This window comes from Manihot esculenta, chromosome 14 (assembly GCF_001659605.2).
Source record: "Manihot esculenta cultivar AM560-2 chromosome 14, M.esculenta_v8, whole genome shotgun sequence".
NCBI classification, from domain to species: Eukaryota; Viridiplantae; Streptophyta; class Magnoliopsida; order Malpighiales; family Euphorbiaceae; genus Manihot; species Manihot esculenta.
In genome coordinates this window covers 6,851,546-6,875,769 of record NC_035174.2, presented here as the reverse complement: position 1 = coordinate 6,875,769, position 24,224 = coordinate 6,851,546, and the positions used below count along the sequence as shown (strand labels likewise).

Genomic DNA, 24,224 nt, shown 5'->3' with positions numbered 1-24,224 from the left:
TTATTGAGTTTTTTTTTTCTCCATGCTTTCGTCTCCAATTTAAAAAAAAAAAATTGTTTTTGCTTAAATTCGATGTATAATTTGTAACATATTAAACTATATAAACTGGAATAAATAAATTATTTTTAAGAAATTTACATGATTGATAAATAGGAGTAAATTGATGCACAAATTTTAAATTGTATAAACATCATAAGATAATCTACTAATTAATTAATTTTTTTTAAAACTATAGATAAAATCAGTGGGTGAAACCCCACAATTGCATAAAATGGATGAATGTGATTTGCAAAATGATTCACTTACGTGACAAAGTTTGGTTGGTTAGGGTAAGAGTCAATAATGAAAATTCATGAGTGCAAAATTTGGACCAATGACTTTCAGACTTTTTCCATCACCATTAGTACCGTGTTTCAATTTATTATTTTCTCTTTTTCTTTCTTTTGCTTGGAAGAATCACTCACAAACTTTGACGGGGCATTGACCAACTTTCACTTTTGGAAATTTTGTTTCATTCTTTTCTTCACGATGCATTGCTCCCTCCTCCTCAATTCGCTTTTCAGAATTCCAACCAAAAATCACCACATGAAAATTTTGTCCACTTTCGAATTCGAGTCTCGCCGTTCACATTACGAGGGCTAATTGGGTGAATAAAAAGGAGGTGAAGAAATAGCTGAGAAAATGGAAATAGTTTCTGTTGGGCTACACCTTCATTGTTAATCTGGGCTGAGCTTATATTGGGCTCTGTCCAATGAGTCTGGATTTTTGTGTTGATCCATGATTTGTCTGAAGAGATGGACACTTGACTAGAACATATTTGCATCTAGAGAAACATAGATGGTCTTACTTCAAGCAAATCATTAAAGGGTGTTTGGTGCTCGAAGATTATTTGAAAAGTTACATCTAAAAAGACTAGAATTTCATGTCCAAAAACTTGCCCAATGGCTGGTAATTTATTGGTGTGGTGTCATATGATGAAGAAGCAAACTCCCCTGATAATGATTCTTTCCGAAGTGCAGCTAATGCAGCCTTTCTCCTCTGCTTCTGTTCTCTCCATTTTCTTAGCTGACCTTCAACTGCTAATTTAGCTCTTTCCGCTGCTTCTGCCCTTGTAATTGCCTGTTCTGTACGAGTCCTGAGCTCTGCAACTTTTGCAGTTGCAACTTCGAATTCCTTCTTCAATGTTTCCAATTCATTCTTGTTTTCAGATTTTGAATCTTTGTTTGCGGATTGGTTGACCTTCTTGGCTTTGTTTATTAAGGATTCGTACTCTTCTAATGAAATTGTTATGTTGTGATCATTCTCATCACTTCTCTTTTCAGCTTCTGCTACTGATTCATTTGCCTGACTAACTTCTACAGCCTGAGAAGAGGTCTCATATCCTAGGCCAAGGTCAGCGGATTCTGCAGCCAAATCTGCTTCTTGTTTTAACCTTTCATTTTCCTTCTTTGCTACTTCTGCTTCAATGGCTAGTTGATGAACTGCAAGATATAACCCTGATTTAACATTTCCGTCTCTTGCTTCAGCTGCCTCTGCTGCTGCAAGTTTTGACCGTACTTTATGAAGCTCAGCTTTCAGCAATGCTATCTCAATCTGTTCATCATTCTCCCTTTCCTTGATTTCCTCCATTTCAGTTTTTACCTTCGCCAACTCCTCTGTGAGCATTTCAACATCGCAGTTCAAGAGAGTTACTTCATCATTTGCATTCTTCAGTTCTAGTTTCAACTTATTCATTTCAGTTTCCAATTCCGCAATATAAATTGCTTGATCAAAATTCTCTTTTTCTTTGTCTTTCAAATCTACCTTTAGCTGGTTTAGATCATTTATGACATCAGAAGCAGCTTTGTCAGATGAACTTAGTCGTTCATTTGCTTGATTAAGTTCCAGCTGCAGCGAATCAATGAATACTGCCTTGGCCCTTAGCTGATTTTCCAATTCTTGCATAATTCCCATTTGTGTTTTCATGTCATCTTCCTGTTTTTGTGCTTGATCTTCTATTTCTGCTGCCTCCTCTTTCTCAGATAAAGCTGTGCACTCATCTTTCTCAGCTTCAAGAGCAGCTTGTTTTGACAGAAAAACAGCTTCATTGAGGTCGATGACACGCTTCAGTAGCTCTTCAGCTCTCTCCTTCTCCATATTGGCAGCAGTTTCCATCAGCTCAGCTTGTGTCAGGGCCTTGAGCTTAGCTTCTGTGGCAGAAGCAAGTTCTGATTCCATACTAAGCACCTCTCCCTGCACGGCCTTCAGTTCACCTAAAACATGTAAAAGTTGCTCCCTTATTTTTCCAGATTCTAACACTTGATCACCCATTTCCTTCACCCTAGCCTCAAGTTCATCGATCTGAAGTCTTGCTACTCGACATTCTCCTAAGTAGCCATCTCTTTCAACCTCGGAATTCTTCAGTTGAGCAGAAACTTCCTCTGCTGTTTTTTGGTAGTGCTCCATTTTATGCAACAGTTGCAAGTAGGCAGCGTCTTTGGCATCCAACTGCACCTTGTAATTGGCCAAATCCTTTTGGAGTCCTTCAAAATCCTTCTCTTTATCCATCTCCTGAAGGTACAAGATGAATTATAAAATAAAAATATTTCATAAAAATTATAATTAAAAACTTCGTAAACATTTTCAAATGTAAAATATCTCACATCACCGCTGCTGCTGCCAGGCAGATGTTTCCTCTGTTTACTCTTCTCTTCAAACAAGGTCAGTGCAACCTGTACAGGTTCAATAGGTTTGGTATCGATCTCTCCCATAGTTTTGCAACCTCGGAAACTCCAAGCTAAAGCCAACCGACGACAAGTGAAGTTAAACTCGTCGCTGAGAAAGGATTGAGGGGCAAAAGAATGAAATGTACCTGAAATTATGCTTTGAAAACAGGAACACGAGAGAGGGAAAATAAAATATTTTTGGAGAAAACAAAGAGGGTAAGCTTTGTCAGAATTGAACAGCGTACAAGATGCAGCGATGAATCAAGCGAACAATGCATTGCCTTGAAGTGATCAATTTAAATTTTACAGCTTGTCTTGTTCTTTGATCTTCGTTGGTTGCAAGGAAACAATGATTTTAGTAAAATAGATAATTTAGCCTTTATATTTTTAAAAATCACTTATTTAATTTTTATAATTTTTTAAAAATAAAATTCGGTTACTATAATAAGAAGTACATTTAAATAATTATTTATTATTTATATAGAGATGAACTTATCATATATATAATATATTTAAATAACAGGAATTAAGTTATTTGAATATATAAAAATATATGAACAAAGTTATGAATGAAATAAAATAATTTTAGCTGTGTTTCTCACGGCAAGAATAATTTATTAGTTTTTTTAAAATTATAAAAATTAAATAGTTAGATTTTAATGGTGGAGGTGAATACAACTGTTAGAAGAAAATTATGTTATACTTGTATTTGTGATGCTTACAAATACATCTCCACTCTTCATCAAATGTATCTTAAAATGAAAACGTGAGATGTCGGGATTGTGTAGGAAAGTTCATATGATTAGAGAAGATTGCCTCTTTATGTTGTGCTGTCTTTGTCTATATTGTCTTACAAATCAATTCACCCATCATTATTGTTTTAATTATTATTGAAGCATCAACTAATTATCTATGACCTAATATTTAATTGTCTTATATCTAATATCCACCCTTCCCTTAATATGGTAGATCTAATCTTTAACTTAAACGGAATGACAAAGGTGAGAACGGTGTCGTTTAAGGGGACACGGAGCCAAAAAGGTCGTTTTCTGCTTCTTGAAAGCTTATATGCATTTGATTTGTTTGGGTGGCTATTCATTCTCGGTTCTCCCTGCCGTATCCTCTCTTCTGTGGGCGAGAGAGACAGGCGTCTGTTGCTGCTTTGCTTCTTATTGTCTTCAGGAAAGTAGGAAGAGAAGAGTGATTAGTGACGAAGAAGGAAGGAAGAAAGAAAGAAATGGAGAAAGCATTGACAAAAGTTGGGAGCTTCTGGATTTCCAAGAAAGCCAAAGAAGAACTCTCCACAATTTCTCATGACCTCTCTGTATGTCTCTCAACTGCTTCATTTTCATTTTTCATTTCTCTAAAATCTCGGTTTCTTGATTTTCACTAGAGATTTGGAAACGTACGAGTAATGTCTGCTTTTGCTTATCACATTTCTTTGATGTAAAAAACTTTAATGGATGTTCAGACTTCAGATTTCTAAAAGTTCAATTTGCTAATTAGTATTTATAGTGTCTTGATATTTGATAGAAACAGATCTGAGTTTCACAAGAGTTGTGGGCTTTTTTGTACTCTGTTTGATTTAATTGAGCAAATAGTTTCATATCAAGAATAAGGTCTTTTTGTTATTCACAGAACAATGAGTAAAGATTGGCTTATGCCTCTTCTTAGCATCCAAGCATAAAAGTTGAATTAACTAATTTCATATTATTACATGTCATACTAATATTTTGTGTGTGTTTATATTGAATCCCTTCTGCTACTTTTCTGATAGACTGAATAAGACAAACCCAGAAAGCACATGCTTACAAAGGAAATGGTTGCTTCGATTCTTTAACCCTTAATTATGTGTAAAACGTTTGCAGAATTTTTCAGATGCTGTTGAAGAGAAGGCAAAATGGGTATTCAACAAGCTGAAAGGTTTTCCTTGTTGCAGCTTCTTTATTTAGATTAAGTGATTACATGACCATAAACATATGTGATCCAGTTCCCGTATGAAACTAAGCTGATTGCTGTATTTTTCACAGGTAAGCCACAAAAATCCTTGGCAGAGGTCCTCCGAGAGTACAACCTTCCCCCTGGACTCTTCCCTCAGAAAGTGAAATGCTACGAGTTGGATGAATCAAAAGGTAAACTAATAGTTTATTTGCCCTCTCCCTGCGAGGTGTGTTTCAAGGATTCATCCATCGTACGTTATGCCAATCGGGTGAAAGCAACATTGTCAAGGGGAAAGCTCACTGGAATAGAAGGAATGAAGACGAAAGTTATAGTGTGGGTTAAAGTAAGCAGCATTAGTGTTGAGAGCTACAAGTCTGATAAAGTGTGGTTCACTGCTGGGGTGAAGAAATCCAGGCCTAAAGATGCATATGAAATGCCTCGTGAAGCCATTCAAGTTGAGGAATTTTGACAACTTCTGTACACTTTATAATTCTTTGTGGACAGACATACTTCAATTACTTGTCATTGGCTACTTTGGTTTTAAATCATATCTTAAAAAAAATCTAATAACACATTCTTTCAGCGAAGTTCTTATACGCACCGGATGCATACACGTGACTAGAAATGGAGAGAGAGGTGCAAGTGAAGGCCATGACCCCAACCCTAATCCTCTTCCTCCCAAATATACATATATCACTATTTATTTTTAAAATATTTTTTATTATTATATTAATAATATAAATAATTTTATCTTTATATGTATCGTCATACATATATCTTAATCACTTTAATTATTTCTTAATCTTATTACTTAATATATATAAATACTTCTTGTTTATATATATAAAATAATTTCTTTTAAATAAAAATTAAAAATTAAAAAAATAAAATTTAAAATTTTTTAAATTTATTCAAATACACGAGACGAGACGGCGTAAAATAACTTTTAAACCGTGTAAATATCTATTAATTTTTATTTTTATTTTTATTTAAATTTGTAATTAGTAATAACCCAGGCCCATTTTAAAAGCAAGCATCAATCCCATGGAAACTGGGCCCACCGAAATATTCGTCAAACCCTAAAATAAATAAATAAAAATCTGAACGCCATCACTCATCAGCGACTGGCCAGGCTACCTTATATAGTGTTACACTTATTTGGTGCTTTCTCCACAAATCTCTGAAAACCATGTCCGACGAGGAGCATCACTTTGAGTCCAAGGCCGACGCCGGAGCGTCCAAGACCTTCCCACAGCAAGCCGGTGCTATCCGCAAGAACGGTTACATCGTCATTAAGAATCGCCCTTGCAAGGTCCTTACTGTTAACATTTTAAATTGCTTTCCGTTAGTCTGTCGATTTTTAGTATTTGCCTTCCATTTGTGATCTCAAGTTGAATTTGCTAACAGTTGTTGACTGGATTCTATTTGTATTCCTTTTTGACCTATGTGCTTCGATTTTACGCAATGCAATTGGTTTTCATACTGATGTTTGTGGCTAACTGGTTTTCGAATTGAATTTCTGCTTAAATTCTAAAATAATAAAAAAAAAAACTTCTGTAGGTTTTATGGTCGGGCAGATCTATCTTTTTTCTCTCTTTTTTTTTTCCCTTTATTCTTTCTGTTAATTAGCTAAATATTTCTCTGCAATCATTCGGGATTCTATATTGCTAGATGTGTTGCCTCTAAACTTTTGTTCATTTCAAAACAAATCTTAATATTTTGTTATTGATTTCTGGTTTGTGATAGAAAAAGTCTGTGAATCGCTAGTGTTGCCAAACATGGATGAGGAGACTTGTAGTGACATTATTGTGTTATTGTTTTGTGATAGGTTGTTGATGTTTCCACCTCCAAGACTGGAAAGCATGGTCATGCTAAGTGCCATTTCACTGGAATAGACATCTTCAATGCCAAAAAGCTTGAAGATATTGTCCCTTCCTCCCACAACTGTGATGTATGTTATTTTTGCATACTATCTTCTCACTTGTAGCTCTTTTGAGTGCTAAACTAGATGTTGTATGATACTGATAGGAATGTTTCCCTCGTTTTTGCAGGTCCCCCACGTCAATCGTACTGACTACCAGCTAATTGATATTTCTGAGGATGGATTTGTGAGTTCAATTTTTTGGACTCATCCTTGCTTATCTTGTTTGTGTTTTCCAGTTAATACTTATGGTTTCTGGCTAAATTAACCATTTCAAATTTTAGGTGAGTTTGCTAACTGACAATGGGAATACTAAGGATGACCTGAGGCTCCCAACTGATGAGAATCTTCTGGCTCAGGTATACTAATTTCTATTTTTATTTTCAGGGAGCTAATTTGCTTACCACTCTAGATAGTGTTTGGAGTGGGCTAATTCTGTAGGCTGTGATTAGGAAACTATATTCAATTAGCATTATTAGCTTGCGGAACAGGATCCTTCAAATTCTGTGGTTGATTGACTTGTATATTGCTGTGTCCGAATGCTGAATAGGTTCTTGATTTTTAATTTGAGACTGACTGTGTATTTGCTTTCAGCTATTGTCTAAGGCTAGATGTACACGCTTTTGCTCTATGATAATATTTCTGTTATTGTTGTCATTATTATATTGTGTCAAATGATTTTTCATTTTATTTTGTGATATTGAACTTATTCTTCTGGGATCTTGTATTGTAAACTACTGGTGTCATTGGTGAATGCAGATCAAGGATGGCTTTGCTGACGGAAAAGACCTTGTTGTGACAGTCATGTCTTCAATGGGAGAGGAGCAGATCTGTGCTCTCAAGGACATTGGGCCAAAGTAAATTCTCATTAATGTGAGATGGTTGTTGCAATTTAAGCGGAAAGGATTTTGTAAAAGCTATTATAGCTCGTCTTTTATGAAGTTAGAGTAGACTAGTTAGAATGCTATGCGGATGGTTTATATGAAGTTTGGAAACATAATTTTCATTACTCGTGGTATTTCCGTTATATAAATTCTGTCTTGTTTTATTCTCCATACTTTAATTTCATCTTATAACATTATATATTTTAAAATCGACAAGGTTATTGAGAGGAAATCTTTTACACTGGTCGTTGCCTTGGCCTCAAGTTCTCTTTAGAGATGAGGACTGTTTGGTTATTCCGGCACTCATGGTGCCCATCTTGCTACCTTGTCTTGTAGAGCGTCCTCGTTCTCTGATGTTTTCTCATCTTGTGTGAGTCTAATATTTACTTGCTATGTGCTTCTGGTTTTGAGAATAGGCAAAGCGTCTACTCTAGAGCCGGAGAATTATCCAAAAAATCATTTCTCATGGTTTGGCACAAAATGGCTTTTGAGTGAATTGAGTATTTGTATTATATATTATATATCACTATGAAGTAATTTATCGCGTATCTCATCAAGAGTGTAACTGTTAACATTCTGTTGAATTTTCTGTTCGTATGGCATTCATCCTTGAATCATGATGTGAGGATCTCAGGTGATGGTGCTTTAACGTTACCTTCTTCCCTCAACCAGCATTAGATTAGTCCATTCGGGTAATCAGATGATTGTTTGATATAACTTTTATAAAAAGCTCGAGACCTTTTACCTCATTTTGTCCTTTTTGTTTGTTGAAATCTCCAGATGATTAGAAAGATGAGAACCTGCCTACACATTCCCAAAGAGAACGCACTTTTTCTAATGGATTCTATGCCGACATATAAGGGGAATTTAAACCCATACTGAAGGATGATTTTGTGGTACACACTTCGAAAACTGATTATCTTTTGTTTTTAAAGTTGTTCTTCTCAAAGATTCTCGTGTCAAATTTAAGTTTTGAGATGCACCAGGTGTACCCTTGCATGTTGGGGTATGTGCCTTACTAATTTTATATTCCTTGCTTTTTGCCCTCTCTCCATGTTGAGATTGTTTGGGCTTGTCAATTGGAAAAAGAAAAAGAGGCAATTGAGAAGTATGAAATGTTGAACTGGATCCTCTTGCTAGGTGTCTCAACTGAAGGCTTTTTCCCAGGCCAGTCAAATATTCACGTTTGGGCTGGTGCCTTTGCTTCTTCAGCCCAGAAGGGACCAGCAACGTGGATATTTTCACTCCGAAACTAGTTTGCCGTGTGCTATGTTTGTACCTTTGCCCTTCATACACTTTTCTCAATTAATGAGCAAAGCATTAACTTCTCTTTTCAATTTGCAGACAAGGAGCTTGACATGATTGAAATGACTAATTTCGGGATTGTGATTTGCCAATTCAAATCGAAAGCCCGTTTCAGCTGCTTACAGATTGCCATACTGTGAGGAATTGTTCTAGCGTCAAGCATCAAAAAATCAAGCTGATATTTTGTATTCTATGATTTTTTTTTTAATTTATTTTCATTCATATGCAGTTGATACAGGTCTTAATTTCCAACGACTGAAATGGTATCACTAGGAACCATTAAGCATGACAACATATTGATCCCTAATTGATTATGATGAATTAATGCCTGCAGGGCTAGGCAAGTTTAAATTTGGATGCCACAGATAATGCTGTTTTGTCTTTGCTTGATCTCGAAAATGACAAACATCAACTAGATAACTAAGGAAATAATCCACTGTTCTTGAGCGTGGAAAACTACTAAATAAATTTATCTACGTGTTGGTTGCTATGAATTTTCACAACCCAATAGTCGGGGAATGAACAGGAAGAAAGATGTAGGATGCTTGATATCTTTCAATGAAAGCTGACATTTGGTTTACCCTATTTCTCTTACAGAAATAGCTTCCCTACAAATCATCAGTAGCTTCCAAACCATGAATGGAAATATACGTGAAATTACAAAGGTGGAATGAATAGACCATTGGGTTTAAAAGAAACTGACTCACAAGCTAACTCAATGGCTATTTCCACCTAGAAATAAAATTATTTTTCTTCACTGATTAGAGGACAGATTGTGACCATATCAACCAACGAACCCACTAATGCTTAAATTCCAAAAATGCCAATACTAATTAAGCCAAAAAAAAAAAAAGGCAAGATAGGGAGAGTTTAGGCTATTGACTCAAGGGTCTAAATTTGGCCATATGTGGGCAGAAACCCTTATAATATGCCTTGAAAGTTCACTTTTTCAATTTGTATCTTCTCTATCAAACCCTTTTCCCCACCTTAAAATTTCTATTTTCAACTCCACTAAATTAATTCTTTGATTCCAAATGAATTGAAATCAATTATACAATTCCCTAAATTTGCTCCTCTTTTTCTTTCTTTAATGCTCATATATTCTTTCTCTAAATCATAGTAATGATAAATAATAATGATACCCAGCCTGGCTAAGCTAGCATTGATCTTGGAAGTCCAATTTGATCTTTAAGCAATTATCATTGACCAGAAATTATTATAGAGGGACTAAGAAGACAATATAAGATAAAAGAACCTCCCAACACTAATCTAGATCCTCTACTATTTGTTCAATAGAAAATGAAAAGATCTCCTTTTCACTGTTATAGTGGAGAGGGTGGCTAATCATTTTGATGAGCACATTAGGTATAGACACACACAAAAGAATCTCTATGCATGTGGTTAAGTAGTTTTTAGATAAATTAGAACTAACCCATAGATATTTAATTGACTGAATTAAAATTAATTTTTACTCATATTGAATTCGTTGATCAAAAGTAAAATAATTTTTTTCAGTACTAATCCACTCACTGAGTCAATAAGACAGCATTGTTGTATGGTTGGGTGAGGGATTCTAGGTTTAGTGGGTGGGAGAGACTAGAGGGACATATTTTGTTGATATTCTCCCCATATTGATGAAATCTCCAACCAAAACGGTTGATTTTTGAGCCAAAATTGAAGTGCTGAAAAGCTGAACATCACCTAGCTAGGGTTTATGAGTGAAGTTGTTAAAGAAGATAATGATTTGGATGTTGACACCACTGGCTAGCCAAACCTACCTTTGACTTAACCCATTTTCCTTTTTTTTTTTTTTTTTCCATAGTTGATTGATTCCTATATTACTGTATACCCATTTTTTTAAAATGGTTTTTTGGTTGCATTTGGTAAGTTCAATTACTTTATGAAAGTAATTTTTTAGTGATTAAGTCCGGAAATTTTGCTTGCTTGTATTGCCACTTAACCAAACACATCATTTGTGTTTTACTAATCACTTCACTCTTTGATTTTTTAACATAATTAATTTTAATCAAATTTTAAATTAAAACTTTATCGTTTTAAAAACGATTTCAATACCATTAAACTTTAGAATGCTCTATAATTAATTAAATTTCTTGGCTAAATGGAAAATTTAAAACTGTATAATAATATATATATATATATATTATTTTATGGCAGTGTATTGAAAAATTGACGACCACAAGAACAATGACAATGATGATGAGGAATAATAAGCATTTGAATTCAATGTCATCAACAAAAATCTTCCTTAATTTCTCAACTAAATTTGAACAATGGGTATAGATAATTGGTTGGATATCACCGTCTCCTATTTAATTCATTGATTAATGTCATTTGACCATGGAGCATACGAAATGCTATTAGTTTGATGCATGTGGAAGACATTAAATCAAAAACCTAAATTTTCTTTTCATCATTATTTTGAGTATATGGTCTATGCTTATGTGTATAAATGCTTATGCGTGAGCTAGTCTAACATAACTAGGTTATCCAAAACCAAAATTTAAGGATTTTCGCTGTGGAAAATATGTGAAATCTCTGAGTTTAAACATTCAACTTCATAATATGCTATATAAAAAAAATTAATAATTAATTTTATCGTATAATTTAATCTTTTATACCTCTTTTAAATAGTATATAATGATCGCCGGATTTCTCACCTCTAAACTAAAGGCAGACTCTGAAGAAGAATATTGGTATAAAATCCATCAGGCCACACTCAAGAGAATTAGTTTCCACGCTACATATTTCAGAACGAAAATATGAAGTAGGCTGGACGGACCATGCGAATGGGTCCGTATTAGAAAAGTCTAGTCCGATAATGTGATAAGAGATAGGAGAGTGGGTCAAGTCACCTCACAGTTCTGCCCACATTTACACCGAATAAATTAAATGGCCGCCTGACGTGAAAAAGGCGGTCTGATACATCCGTACGTACAGATCTAAGTGACAGAGATAAGTGACACTGTGGCAGAGAAACGATTAGACGTCACTAACGGATAAAAGGAAAAAGAATAAAAGGGAGAAACATTTTTTTTTCCATTCAAACTAAAATAACCATCATAAAACTCTATTTTTTGGATTTCAGGATATCAGTATATATATTATAATAGCGTATTTAATTTCTTATATATGTATGAAGAACAAGACGAAGTGACAAACATTTGGAAAATGTCTTGATGGGTGACCAGACAGATGGGTTTACAGGCAAAAGAAAGGGAAAAGGTGTTGGTATGCTAAAAAAAGGGGTGGGTTTAGGGTTAGAGCATGGGGATGCTTTTGTACTAGCAAAGTGATGCCTTGATTAGATCATGGGAGGCAGCCATCATGGCTTAATATGAGAGCTGCCACACACCACATGCTTCATCCTAAAAGAAATCTTATATTATCTTAAATCATCCCCAAAAAAAAAAAAAAATTAACACCCATCAAAGGTAACCTAATATATAGCTTAATAATTTAATTAAGTAAATGGAACAAGTATTTTTTTTAATATATTTTTCATTTTATCTTAATTATATATTCAAATTAATTCTAGTTGGTATTAATATTGAATTTATTTATTATATTATTGATTATTTATTGCAAGGACATGATATATGAAAAAGCAAAATAAAGAAGCAAAGCAAACTTAAATTAATGAGCAGTGAGACTCCCACATCGAATGGAAAGTGGAGTGAAAGCTGACCTCTTTCATTATAATTTATTTCTACAACTTAAAAGCTTCACTATTTACCTTCTTTGAGAAAAAAAAAAAAAAAAAAGCTTTCACTGTTTATCTAATCCCAAGCATCCAAAAGCATGCTTTTCTATTCTCTAAATTATTATAGTAAAATTCATATATAAATATTCCACGTAGATAAGGAATTAGAGGATAGAGATAGAGATGCCATGCATGCCTTTTGTCCCATTAACATCACTACGCGTGGACCCATTCTAGGAACCAAACCAATTAAATTTATGTCAGAAACGGGAACCGATCATCGAACCACTCTGAATAAAGCAAAAAATATATATATTTTTTCTTTTTCTTTTTCTTTTTTTTCTTAAAAAAGAAAGCTGACTGCATGCACGCTGCGTCTATCATTCCTTTTCTCTCCTTTATTTCCTTTCATCATTCTCCTTTCCATTTTTAACTTAATTGGTTAAATTAAACTTTAATATTTAAATTTTTATATATTTACCATATTAATTTTTATATTTTTAAAATTAAATATTTTTATAATTTCCATTTTTTTAAAAAAATATTTTTATAATCAATATATTCAAATTAAAAATATTTTTATTTATTTTTATCATTGAAAATATATAAATATTTTTATTATTTTTTAAATAAATAAATTATATTTAAATTTTTAAGTTTTAACATAATTAATTAATTAATTTTTATAAATTTAAAATTATATACTTAAATTTTTTTATAATCAACCATCAATTTAAATATTTTGATTATTTATTTTTATTTAAAAGAATATTTTTTTAAAATAAAAATTAAAAATAAGAGAGTAAAATCTAAAACCACTTAGATTTATTTAGAAACATGTGATAAGCAGAATATTTAATTTCATTAACTTTTATTTATAATATTTTATTTAATTAATTTTTAATATTTTTTAATTTTTATTCATTAAAATAATAATACTTATAACTTTAAAATTTTTTAAAAATATTTATAATTTCAGCTGTTTTTAAATAATACCAAATAATTTTAAATAGATCATAAATTTTTATAAAAAATATTTTAAAAATAAATTATAATTTTAAAAGAAATTTAATCATTTAATTTTAAATATCTATAATAAATAAAAAAATATAATTTTAAAAAATTAAATACAAATAAATTTAAAAGTAAATATACACGCACTAATTCATCGATTATAATAAAATTTAAGAATGAAAATATAGTTTATATATTTTCAAAATTCTTCATTTATATTAAAAAAAATTTAAAATATTTTAGATATTTAAAATATTTATTATTTTTTAAGTGATTTACTAACGCAATTAAATATTTAAAATATTTATTATTTTTTTAAGCGGTATATTAACGCAATTATAAATAGAAAAAATTCTAATTTTAATGAATTAATTATATAAAAATTTAAATATTTAATTTTAAAAATACGATCGATTAATGATATTAAAATTTAAAAATTAAAATATTATTTATTTTAACTTAAATTCAACATTTTTAGAAAGTTGCCCTATAGATTTAGTCTCATGGAAAGTGTATCTGAATAAATTTGAGAGTTCTGGGATTTTAATCTCCAATTCCTAATTTTTATTTAAAAAAATATATATTTTTAGAAAGTTTATTTATTATTTTGATATAAGTAAAGTTAATTTCCATACATTAAAACTGAATTTTTTATAAATGTTTTTAACACTGCATTTTTACTCATACATATAATATATTTAGGATAAATAATCCTTATATAATTTCAAATAGAATTAAAATTCTAAATCGTAAAATAAATCTACCATTTTTATTAATTGAATTAATTGAAAATTAATTAATAATACATATTTATAAATATAATTATCTTTATAAATGAAACTTAAATATATTATTCAGATTTGAATTATCACAATTGGACAGAGTGAGCAGTATTCGGTTCAAATTGAAAAAATCGATCGAATCGAATTGATTTAAATTTTTAGTTCAGTTTTTTATACATTTCGGTTCGGTTTGATTTTTAATTTTAGAAATTTTAGTTATTTCGGTTCGGTTCGATTTTGATCAGAAAAAAACAAAAAAAACCGAACCGAACCGATTAGTGATAATAATATGTTTTTTCAATACTATAGAGAAATTAAATCATATTAAGATTAAAATATTTTAATTAAATTTTAAAATATTAAAAATAAAGTGTAAAAAAAAATATTAAAAATCGAAACCGATCAAACTGAACCGAATCAAACCGAATCAGATCGGTTCGATTCGATTCGATTTCTGACCAAAATCGGTTCGGTTCGATTTTCATAAACACTAAAATTTCGATTTTCAATTTATTCGGTTCGATTCGGTTCGATTCAAAACCGAACCGACCGAATGCTCGCATGTGTTTATGAATCAGTTGAATATTTAAAAATACATTATTAACATATAAAATAATAAAAATCAAATAGAAATATATTTTAACTTTTAGTCCCTCTATTTTTATGCTTTTGCTTTGCAATCCATCAACACATTATTGCTGTTGTTAATTTCTTACTCCTTTATTTAGTATAATTCATTTTATTTAAATTAATATTTTTTAAAAATAAAAATTTTATATATTAAAAAAATAAATTCAATTATTTTAAAAAATGATAAAAAATTAAATTAAATATTTATAAAATTTTTAATTCCCAACAACAAACTGCATAGAGCATAACTTATTAATAGATTTTTTAAAAATTTTAAAAATTAATTAATAAATTTTTTAAATTATAAAAATTAAATAATAAAATAATTAATTATTAAAATTAATAAAAAATTTATTTAATAAAATTTTTAAAACGTTAAAAATATTTTAATATAATATTTAAAATTAAAAAGTTAATTAAGGATTTTCTCGATTAAGAAGTATTTTTTTTAAAAAATAATAAGAAGTTTTTTTTAAAAAAATTTTACAGCATTTTAAAATCCAAAACGCAGTCCTATTGGCTGGCTCCCACTTTGTGGGATCCACTAGTCCTGCAACAAATCCATTCCCACCCTTTCAGATAAAGACATGCCCTACTGCAACTTAACTCAGATTGGACAAGAACAGTTTTTTTAAAAAAATTTTTAAAAAAAGCCAATTATTATTTTCATAATAAAAACAATTTTTATCTTTATTTATTTATTTATTTTCATCCGCTGATTCCGGCGATTTTGTTATGCTGGCCAATTGAAATTAAACTAGGCCCGCTATTTTTTGCTGGGAAAAAAAAGGCAAGCAAGCTCAGAAGAGATATGGTGAGGAGCTGAAACTGAAAGTGATGCAAAACATTCTCTGCGTTTGAGTCTTTGGGATTATATAAAAACTCCATTTTTTCACTTCCCATTTCTCCAGCTCTCTGTCTCCTCTCCTTCCCTTTCTGTCTCTGGATCCACCAATCACTGACCCGCCTCTTACCGGACCCTCTGAGGGGTCGGATTATATTTGCTTTCTGCAATGGGCTGCGTCAGCTCCAAGCAGGCGGTTTCCGTCACTCCGGCGTTCGACCACTCGGGTGGGTTAAACTCCGGTCGGGTTCGGGTGGGAATCGAGAATGACAAGGCCAGCCATAAGAGTTATGGGAACAGCTATCACAAGAAGAATGGAGAGTTGAGTTGTTGTGGGAGCGAGTTGGGTGAGTCTGGAAGAGCGAGTTCTAATAGTGAATCTTTAAGCTTTAGATTGCGGAATTTGCAAAAGTATATTGAAGGTGAACAGGTGGCCGCCGGGTGGCCCGCTTGGCTTAGTGCCGTGGCCGCCGAAGCCATTCAGGGATGGGTTCCGCTTAAAGCCGATGCTTTCGAGAAATTGGAGAAGGTTGTCCAATGCGTCCTTACATTTACGCATAAATTCATACGCTTGCATTTTAAGATTTCAAGATTATATATATTTTTTCTGTATAAAAATTGAAATGGATGACATGTGTTTGCTGCAAAGAGTGCTTCCTTTGTCATTTTGTTGATGGTAAGTAGCTTATGGCTTGGTTTTTGTCCTCTTTGGTCCACTGAGAAATGAACACACAAGGTTAATGTGAACTATGAAGAAAATCTTCTTATTTTAATTGTGCATTTTCCCAGGAAATTTCATATCTTTTCTTGTCTTCAGAAAAAAAAAGGAGAATATTGTTTTACTTCTTCTTCTTCTTCACCATTAAGATTGACAGAATTGAGAATTTTGCCTTCCGAAATATAAATTTTCTGAGCTTTTTGGTTCACAGGCATAATCGAGAAATTAAGAAGTGGTTAAGTCATCTCTGCTTGGTGGAGCTCCTTTTATTTTTTATTTTTAAATTCCATTTAGCAGGCGAGTTGTTCTTTTGTTGATGCTTAGTAATGAAAGGATAGTTTGTTCCCAGAAATTCTTCCCTTCATGTCTGATTACAATTGTTTGTTTGTAACAGTAGGCATACTATCATTGGACCACCTTCGGGTGTTCTTTAGATTTTTCCTTTTTTTCTCTCTAAGAAAATTTGTCACCGTGTTACTTCTGACCTGCACTTTTTATGCATGACTGGAATCTTGCTAACGCGATGATTTAAAAGTATTGTACCTTCATTTAAGGATCTTGTAGTCTTGTTAAAACTTCTTGAAGAAATCCATTACTTCCATTATGCAATTTCCTTGTATGAATTAAAATCTTGTTTATAACATAGCAGTATTCTGTTATTTGTATTCCTATTTCTCCTTCTTCTTCTTCCCCGTTTTTCGGTATGATGTTATATTGCGTTCCATGCCTTAAGTGCTGGTATTTGATTCTAACACATTACATGGCTGTTCTTCCTTTCTCCATTGCATGAATGAGCTGCTGTGTTCTGTTACATCAACTGGATAATGGACTTACCTGATTTTCAATTTCTTTCACAGATAGGACAAGGTACATATAGTAGTGTGTTCCGAGCACATGAGCTTGAAACTGGAAGAATTGTTGCTCTGAAGAAGGTTCGCTTCGATAATTTTGAGCCTGAGAGTGTCCGGTTTATGGCAAGAGAGATATTGATCCTTCGCAGGCTCAACCATCCCAACATCATGAAATTGGATGGATTAATTACGTCCCGTTTATCATGTAGTATTTATCTGGTCTTTGAGTACATGGAGCATGACATTACTGGACTCTTGTCTTGCCCGGACGTCAGGTTCAGTGAATCACAGGTTTGTTCGCTTTACTTTCTAGAATTCTATTTGAGGTGTTCCAAGACCATAAATAGAAAACAAAATTATTTTGACTCAGCAGGATTGAAATTTTAACCTTGGAAAATGAAAACGCATTCCTGAAATTCAATGTAATGAACCTGTAAATGAAAGTAACATCACGGAAAAATCGTAACTTTTGTTGTTCTTGATTCATCATATCAGTGGGGTTACTTATTGTGTCCTCTGTTGGAACATATGAATTGTTACTTGTTGTAGATTAAGTGCTACATGAAGCAGTTGCTATCTGGACTGGAGCACTGTCACTCAAAGGGTGTAATGCACAGGGACATCAAAGGATCAAATCTTCTTGTCAACAATGAAGGAATATTGAAGGTGGGCGATTTTGGATTGGCAAACTTCTGCAATTCTGCACCCAGGCAACCTTTAACCAGTCGTGTGGTAACTTTATGGTACCGTCCTCCAGAACTTTTACTAGGTTCAACTGATTATGGAGCGGCTGTGGATCTTTGGAGTGTTGGCTGTGTATTTGCAGAACTTCTCCTTGGAAAACCTGTTCTTCAAGGGAGAACAGAGGTAATCACATGATTGAACTACATTATTATATACCATTGTTCATTTTCTCACATTACCTATTTGGTGAGCATCGAGCTGTTAAAGATTTATTTGGGGAATGGACAGTTTACGTGAAAGTACTCAGTTTATCCCTGCGTACCTTTTTTTTTATTATAAATTAAAAAAAAAAAATCAAATAGGTGTGCTCATCTCAACTAAGTGTCTTAACACGCTTATTGCACTCGTTAATGATTAAGTGTGGCAAGAGAATTTTTTCTTTTTCCTCAATCTTCTGTGTGAAAACAGAAAAGGTGGTCAGAAATGTATCCTGAGGCCTTTTCTTTTCCTTGTTGGTTATGTTCTGGCAATATTTGCAACAGTCCATGATGCGGCAATTTGTTCGTTACTGGAAATCTAACTTTGTAACTGCATGAATACCCCTTCTTATTTTGAGACTTTGTTGTGTACTAATTTAAAGAGTAGAACATGCAGGAAAAAGCATTTTGATGATCAGATAGGCATTTTAGTATGACGCTGATTACAAAATAAGAGAGCATTTGACTCTAAAGAAGGAGATTTTGTAGAGCTTTTTTTTGAATTGTTCATATGAGTGTTAACATGAATGTCATTGGTTTCTCCTTCAGGTTGAACAATTACACAAAATTTTCAAGCTTTGTGGGTCCCCACCTGATGAATACTGGAAAAAATCCAAACTACCTCATGCAACTTTATTCAAACCACAACAACCTTATGATAGCTCTCTTCGTGAGACCTTCAAAGATTTGCCAACAACCGCTGCGAACCTGATAGAAACACTTCTATCTGTAGAGCCATACAAGCGTGGGACTGCCACGTCTGCTCTTGCATCTGAGGTGATCATCTTCTATGAAATCTGATATGGCAACTCAATCATGGAGATGAATTAACTTCATCGTGCTCTATTTGACATCATCATATACCACTGCTGTTCACTTCAGTTATATGTCTTCATATTTGGTTAATATTTTTTCATTTTTGTTTTAATAAAACAACTCAAAATGATTGTAGATATTTTTGGAAATTCTATGACCATCACCTCTGGTTTGTCTTACTAGGATTATTCTGATACAATGCTGTTTATCTTCAATTTTCAGTATTTTATCACAAAACCTTATGCATGTGATCCATCAAGCTTGCCAAAATATCCGCCCAGCAAAGAGATTGATGCGAAAAACCGTGAGGAGGCAAGGAGGTGAGGGTTCTTGCTTTTTTGCTTTTCTGATTAAAAATTTAATTAGTCCTCTCTGAAATAAATATTGATTGTGCCAAATTACTTAAAAGAGTATCCGTTTCACACAAGTTCTCGATCCTACTTGTGGGGAACTGCTAAAAGCACGAAAGTAGCTACATTTTGGCTAGGGTTTTGGGCTTGAGTCACCAATGATCATGGAATCTACTGAAAGATCAGAGACATTATGTTCTAAAGCATATTGTATTGCAATTTTTATGGTTATATAAACCACTAATGCTAATGATATACAATCCTGAATGTTATTTTTAAAAGGATCATTTTGTTGGGAAAAAACTGTAAAATTTGAAAATATTTGCAGAACTCAAATGGACGTTTTTACATGAATGGAATTGTCAAATAGCCTGTCAATGTTGTAGTTTTTTGAGAAATAATATTTATATCTGGATTATTGACAAACTGAGAAGACTTTCTGAACTTCCAGGAAAAAGATCAGTGGGAGAAGTCGTGGTACTGAAACAAGAAAGCCAACAAAAAAACCTGGTGGAAGCACTAAATTGGCACCAGCAGAGGTCTCTCTCTTCTCTCCCACTTAAGGCACATATTTCAGGAAGCTAATTAACACTGATAGCTCCTTCTTGTTTTCCAGGATACAGCAGCTCGAATGCAAGGTGCTCAAAATAACAGCAGTAATAACGTGCGTATTTCTAAAGGAGAAGATGGCAGGTCTGGTGGCGAGGCACGGAAGCCATCATTTGACAAAATGGAAGATGTTTTCCATGTAAAGAATGCATCCCAAGGAGACATTCCCTTTTCTGGTCCATTACAGGTTTCTGGTTCGAGTGGCTTTGCATGGGCCAAAAGGCGGAAGGATGATGCATCCACAAGATCCCATAATAGGTCCATTTCAAGAGTTCATATTAATAATGGACTAGAAACCTCTACAGCATTGCAAGAAAAGAACAGCATTGATTCAAGGCAACATGATAGTGGAGATGTCCCATTTGGGATCCGTACAAATTCTAGGGGCCATGATTCATGTGAAGTATCCAAGCGTGCTTTGCAGAATCAGTGGAATCAATTTGAAAGGCCAGATTCCTTTGATGCTTCTGAAGGGTACCATTCACAAGAGCTTTCATTGGCACTTTATCAAAGAGAGGAAATGGGAGCAAAGAGAAATAATTTGGTACGTTTGTAAATAACAAAATCAAATCTTACTTTCATTTTTTCTCGTTGTTGAAGATGAAAGAAATATCTACCATAATGTTGCATACTTGCATTTTTATGAAAAACTTTGTAACTTGCCATAGACTTGACTTCGATAAGAATGTAAAACTTAACGGAAATTTGTTAAATTCTAAAGATGAAATGATGAAAAACTAAAATGGTTATTTTAATTTCACCACCTCAAGTAGGTGAGCGTATCTCCTTTACTGTATATCTGTTTTGTTTTTAGTATTTCTATTTGCCGAGGCGTTGAGCCATCAAGTTCAATAGGTATTTATGCAAATTTATAGTGGGGTTGGCATCTTTTTGTTAGGAATACAGAAACCACATTTTTTTTCTCTTTCTGCCGCTTTTAGGAAACATTAGAAGTTATTCCAAAGCATTTCGGGTACATTAAGTAATAAATAATAACAATTAGTATAAGGCTATATGATTGATGTTTCATGGTTCAATGAATTGGGCATGCTGGAAGTTTTGGTCAATCAAAGAGGCAGCACAGCGGCAGGGTTCAACTAAACAGGTTCTTGACACCGTGAGGACAGAGAGGGGAACTTTACTGGTGCCTCGATGATTCCTTTGCACCAATGGCAATAATATTTTTGAAACCTCGAAAGCTTTATCCTAATAGACAGCTTCTTTCGGAAACATCAATATTTTTGCCTCCAATATGTTTTACTCATTTTACTTATTTATTTGGAAAACAAGCAAGCTAACAGGAATCTTACTAAATTCGATTCACTAAAATTGGCATGATTTATAAGTTAAAAGCACAAGATATTATTTTATTTTTTTCGTTGTGTATCTGTATATTTTGCCAAGTGCATATAAAATGTGGATATATGAATTATACTTTAGCTTTCTACCATATGATGTTATGTTGGAATTGAACAGGGTTTTCAAGATCAAGGAGACAAGGTTGATTTTTCTGGACCCTTGCTAACCCAATCACATAGAGTGGATGAGCTCCTAGAAAGACATGAACGCCACATTCGCCAAGCTGTTCGCAAGTCATGGTTTCAAAGAGGTAAATGATAATAATAATAGTGATCTTAATTTTCTCATGCTTTTGGTACCTTCACAGCATTTCTCTGAGCTCAGATCTGAGGCAATGCTTGTTCTTAAACCTTCTGTCATCCTACTACGCAATATTGATAAATTTTCGGTTTTTTTTAAAGGGTTTAGCTAAGACATCATTGGCCATCATCTGCCATTATGATGACTATAATTGATATTTTTATTTATGATAGCCATATACTGCTTCTTACAACTTTGTAGTAAATTTATGAAAGAAACTTGAATTTATGTTATAATGATTCACTATTATTTAATAACCCCACCTATCATTATCAGTAATTAGGCATGCTGTTCCCAATATTGTTAAATGTAGTTTAAGCATGACTCAGTGGTATGATTCTTTGTCTCAGGTAAGAAACTTGGGAAGTGATGATCACCAGATAATTTGCTTCATAGAATCCTTTTTCAGGACAAATGCATCTCTCTCTCTTTTTATGTGGAGAAGTGATGGAACCTCAGATTAAGTGGTCAATTATCAAGCATCCCAGGCTTTGTAAGCAAGGATCATACAATTTCTTCCTTCCACCAATTCCATCAGACAAAATGGAGCATCCTTCACAAGAACTGTGTGATGAATGTGATTTAGGGGGCAGTACATAACAAAAGGCAAGAGAAAATAGATGAGAAAGCGAAGAGAGGTCCACAATAATGGTTTGCCCCCTCTACTTTTTTCTCCCTACCTAATGAGCATTAGTTTATTTGTTTAGTTTCCTTTTGTATTCAATTTTCTCCTACATCTTTTGTTCTTTTTCTGTTCCTCCCTTCAGTGAGGTTACTTTATTTGGGAACTTGTTATTCGATTCATTACATGTATCATTTACCAGTATATAATTTGAAAGAGCATCAGCATGAGCAGCATGAGTTGTCATCTAGAGTACAATTCACTATCAATAACAAGCAGCCTGGATCTTGCCCAAACACCACCAGCTCACCTAAATTATAAACCCATTCTGGGATTTGGGCTTTGACCAAACCCTTTTGGTGCAGTCTGTAATTCAAACTGGATTCATGCTAAGGGTTAAGCTTGCAACTTGCAAGACAAAATTGGGAAATTTTCAAGCATAATGATACAAATGCAAAAGTTGTTTCAATTGTAAGTGATAGATATAGATAAGGACCATTACCTAAGCCTTATCGTAGGCTAAATATCTAGTTATTTTTAACCAAGAGGGTGTCAGCGTCACATATACGAGTTTCTTCATGGAGTTGTGTGGTCTCAAGGAAGAATTATGTCGTAAATTGTTGTTGAATTAGGAGGACAACTCCAATAAACGTCAATCAACATCTGGCATTGCCTAACAAGTAGCAACCATCCATCACACCATTAAAGAGAGATGAGATAGGACCAACCCACTAGAGGTGGAGGGTGATGGTGGCTTTTCTTATTCACCTTTTGGAAGGACTCCATTGTTATGATAAAGTGGAAAAGGGACCATTTTGTCTCACCGCCACATAATGAAATTGATGTGTTTTCGGCTCCTTACCCTTGATTTTTTCCCCCCGTTTTTCAAAGGTACTGACTTGTCTTCACGTCTTCTCATCTCATGTTACTCTTACATGTGCATGTGCATCTGCATCTTATTGTATTTCTATTTTCAAAAGGCTCTTTCCCCTTTTTACAATACTAAATGTTGGTACAGAAATCAAACTTAGGGTAATGGATTACTTAATATATTCAATTATCACTTAAATAACAGTGATGATTAATTAATCTTTTAGTATTTGGAAATTTAAAAACAAAATAAAAGTACATGACCTGAAAAATATTTTTAAAAATAAAATATTTTTAAATATAAATTATTTTTAAAAAAGAAACAGAGCATAAACGTTAAGTACAAAGAGGTCATGATTAAGAGGCCAAAAGATGTATTTGAACAAATGTTGTATATTAACTATTTCATCAGAGTTATTAGCTTAGTTTTATACCTGATAAATAATGAGTCTGCACAGTGTAGCATTGGATTAGGTTCACCCACAAATATGGGTGGCCCAGTTTAAGTCGGGTTGAGCAATATTAGTGAATTAAATTAATTTAAAAATTCAATTTGATTTTTTATTTATTTCGATTTGATTTCTGATAAAATTAATTAAATTTAATTTTTATAAATATTAAAATTTTAATTTTGACTTTATCCAATTCGATTTTAAATTCAACTAATATCTGAGTGAGATATAAATCAGAAAAATCCTAATTTTGAACGCTAGGATTTTTTTTTTCTCTAATGAACGTGGAATTTTATTAATAGATCCATGTCACTTCACCAAAATTACGTAATAAATAAGACTTCAATCGCCGCAAATAAAATAATAATAATGATAAATAATAAATAAAAGCCATATAAGAAGTGCGTCCTAATCGCAGCATGTACAAGGTTAAATCAATTTATAATTATAAGCTTAAAAAATGAAAGAAATTAAAATTTCATTTTGTGGCATATAATTATATTTGTGTAAATTAATTTAAATAAATATTTTATTATATTATTTTTTATTTTATTTTTAAATTTTATCACACATATTATTTTTCAATATT

The 24,224-nt window shown here is 32.8% G+C and overlaps 4 protein-coding genes across 4 annotated transcripts; 3 read left to right on the top strand and 1 right to left on the bottom strand.

Annotated features, from left to right (window-relative positions):
* Window positions 1-364: 364 nt before the first annotated feature.
* LOC110600449 (WEB family protein At5g55860) lies at window positions 365-2,947 on the bottom strand. The gene is made up of 2 exons (XM_043950751.1): window positions 2,643-2,947; window positions 365-2,550 (listed from the first exon to the last, which is right to left on the bottom strand). The coding sequence occupies exons 1-2, from the start codon at window positions 2,748-2,750 to the stop codon at window positions 913-915; spliced, it is 1,746 nt and encodes a 581-aa protein (XP_043806686.1). The 5' UTR covers window positions 2,751-2,947; the 3' UTR covers window positions 365-912.
* An 837-nt stretch (window positions 2,948-3,784) lies between these two features.
* LOC110600450 (uncharacterized protein At5g01610) lies at window positions 3,785-5,242 on the top strand. Its single transcript, XM_021737309.2, has 3 exons — window positions 3,785-4,029; window positions 4,574-4,628; window positions 4,736-5,242. The coding sequence occupies exons 1-3, from the start codon at window positions 3,943-3,945 to the stop codon at window positions 5,113-5,115; spliced, it is 522 nt and encodes a 173-aa protein (XP_021593001.1). The 5' UTR covers window positions 3,785-3,942; the 3' UTR covers window positions 5,116-5,242.
* A 512-nt stretch (window positions 5,243-5,754) lies between these two features.
* Window positions 5,755-7,622, top strand: LOC110600451 (eukaryotic translation initiation factor 5A-like). Its single transcript, XM_021737310.2, has 5 exons — window positions 5,755-5,958; window positions 6,475-6,597; window positions 6,698-6,754; window positions 6,852-6,926; window positions 7,327-7,622. Exons 1-5 carry the CDS (start codon window positions 5,836-5,838, stop codon window positions 7,426-7,428), a joined length of 480 nt encoding a protein of 159 aa, XP_021593002.1. The 5' UTR covers window positions 5,755-5,835; the 3' UTR covers window positions 7,429-7,622.
* Window positions 7,623-15,663: 8,041 nt separating this feature from the next.
* Window positions 15,664-22,563, top strand: LOC110599967 (protein IMPAIRED IN BABA-INDUCED STERILITY 1). Its single transcript, XM_021736616.2, has 9 exons — window positions 15,664-16,276; window positions 17,323-17,607; window positions 17,866-18,183; window positions 18,807-19,034; window positions 19,296-19,393; window positions 19,875-19,962; window positions 20,040-20,576; window positions 21,509-21,641; window positions 22,042-22,563. The coding sequence occupies exons 1-9, from the start codon at window positions 15,917-15,919 to the stop codon at window positions 22,059-22,061; spliced, it is 2,067 nt and encodes a 688-aa protein (XP_021592308.1). The 5' UTR covers window positions 15,664-15,916; the 3' UTR covers window positions 22,062-22,563.
* Window positions 22,564-24,224: the final 1,661 nt, after the last annotated feature.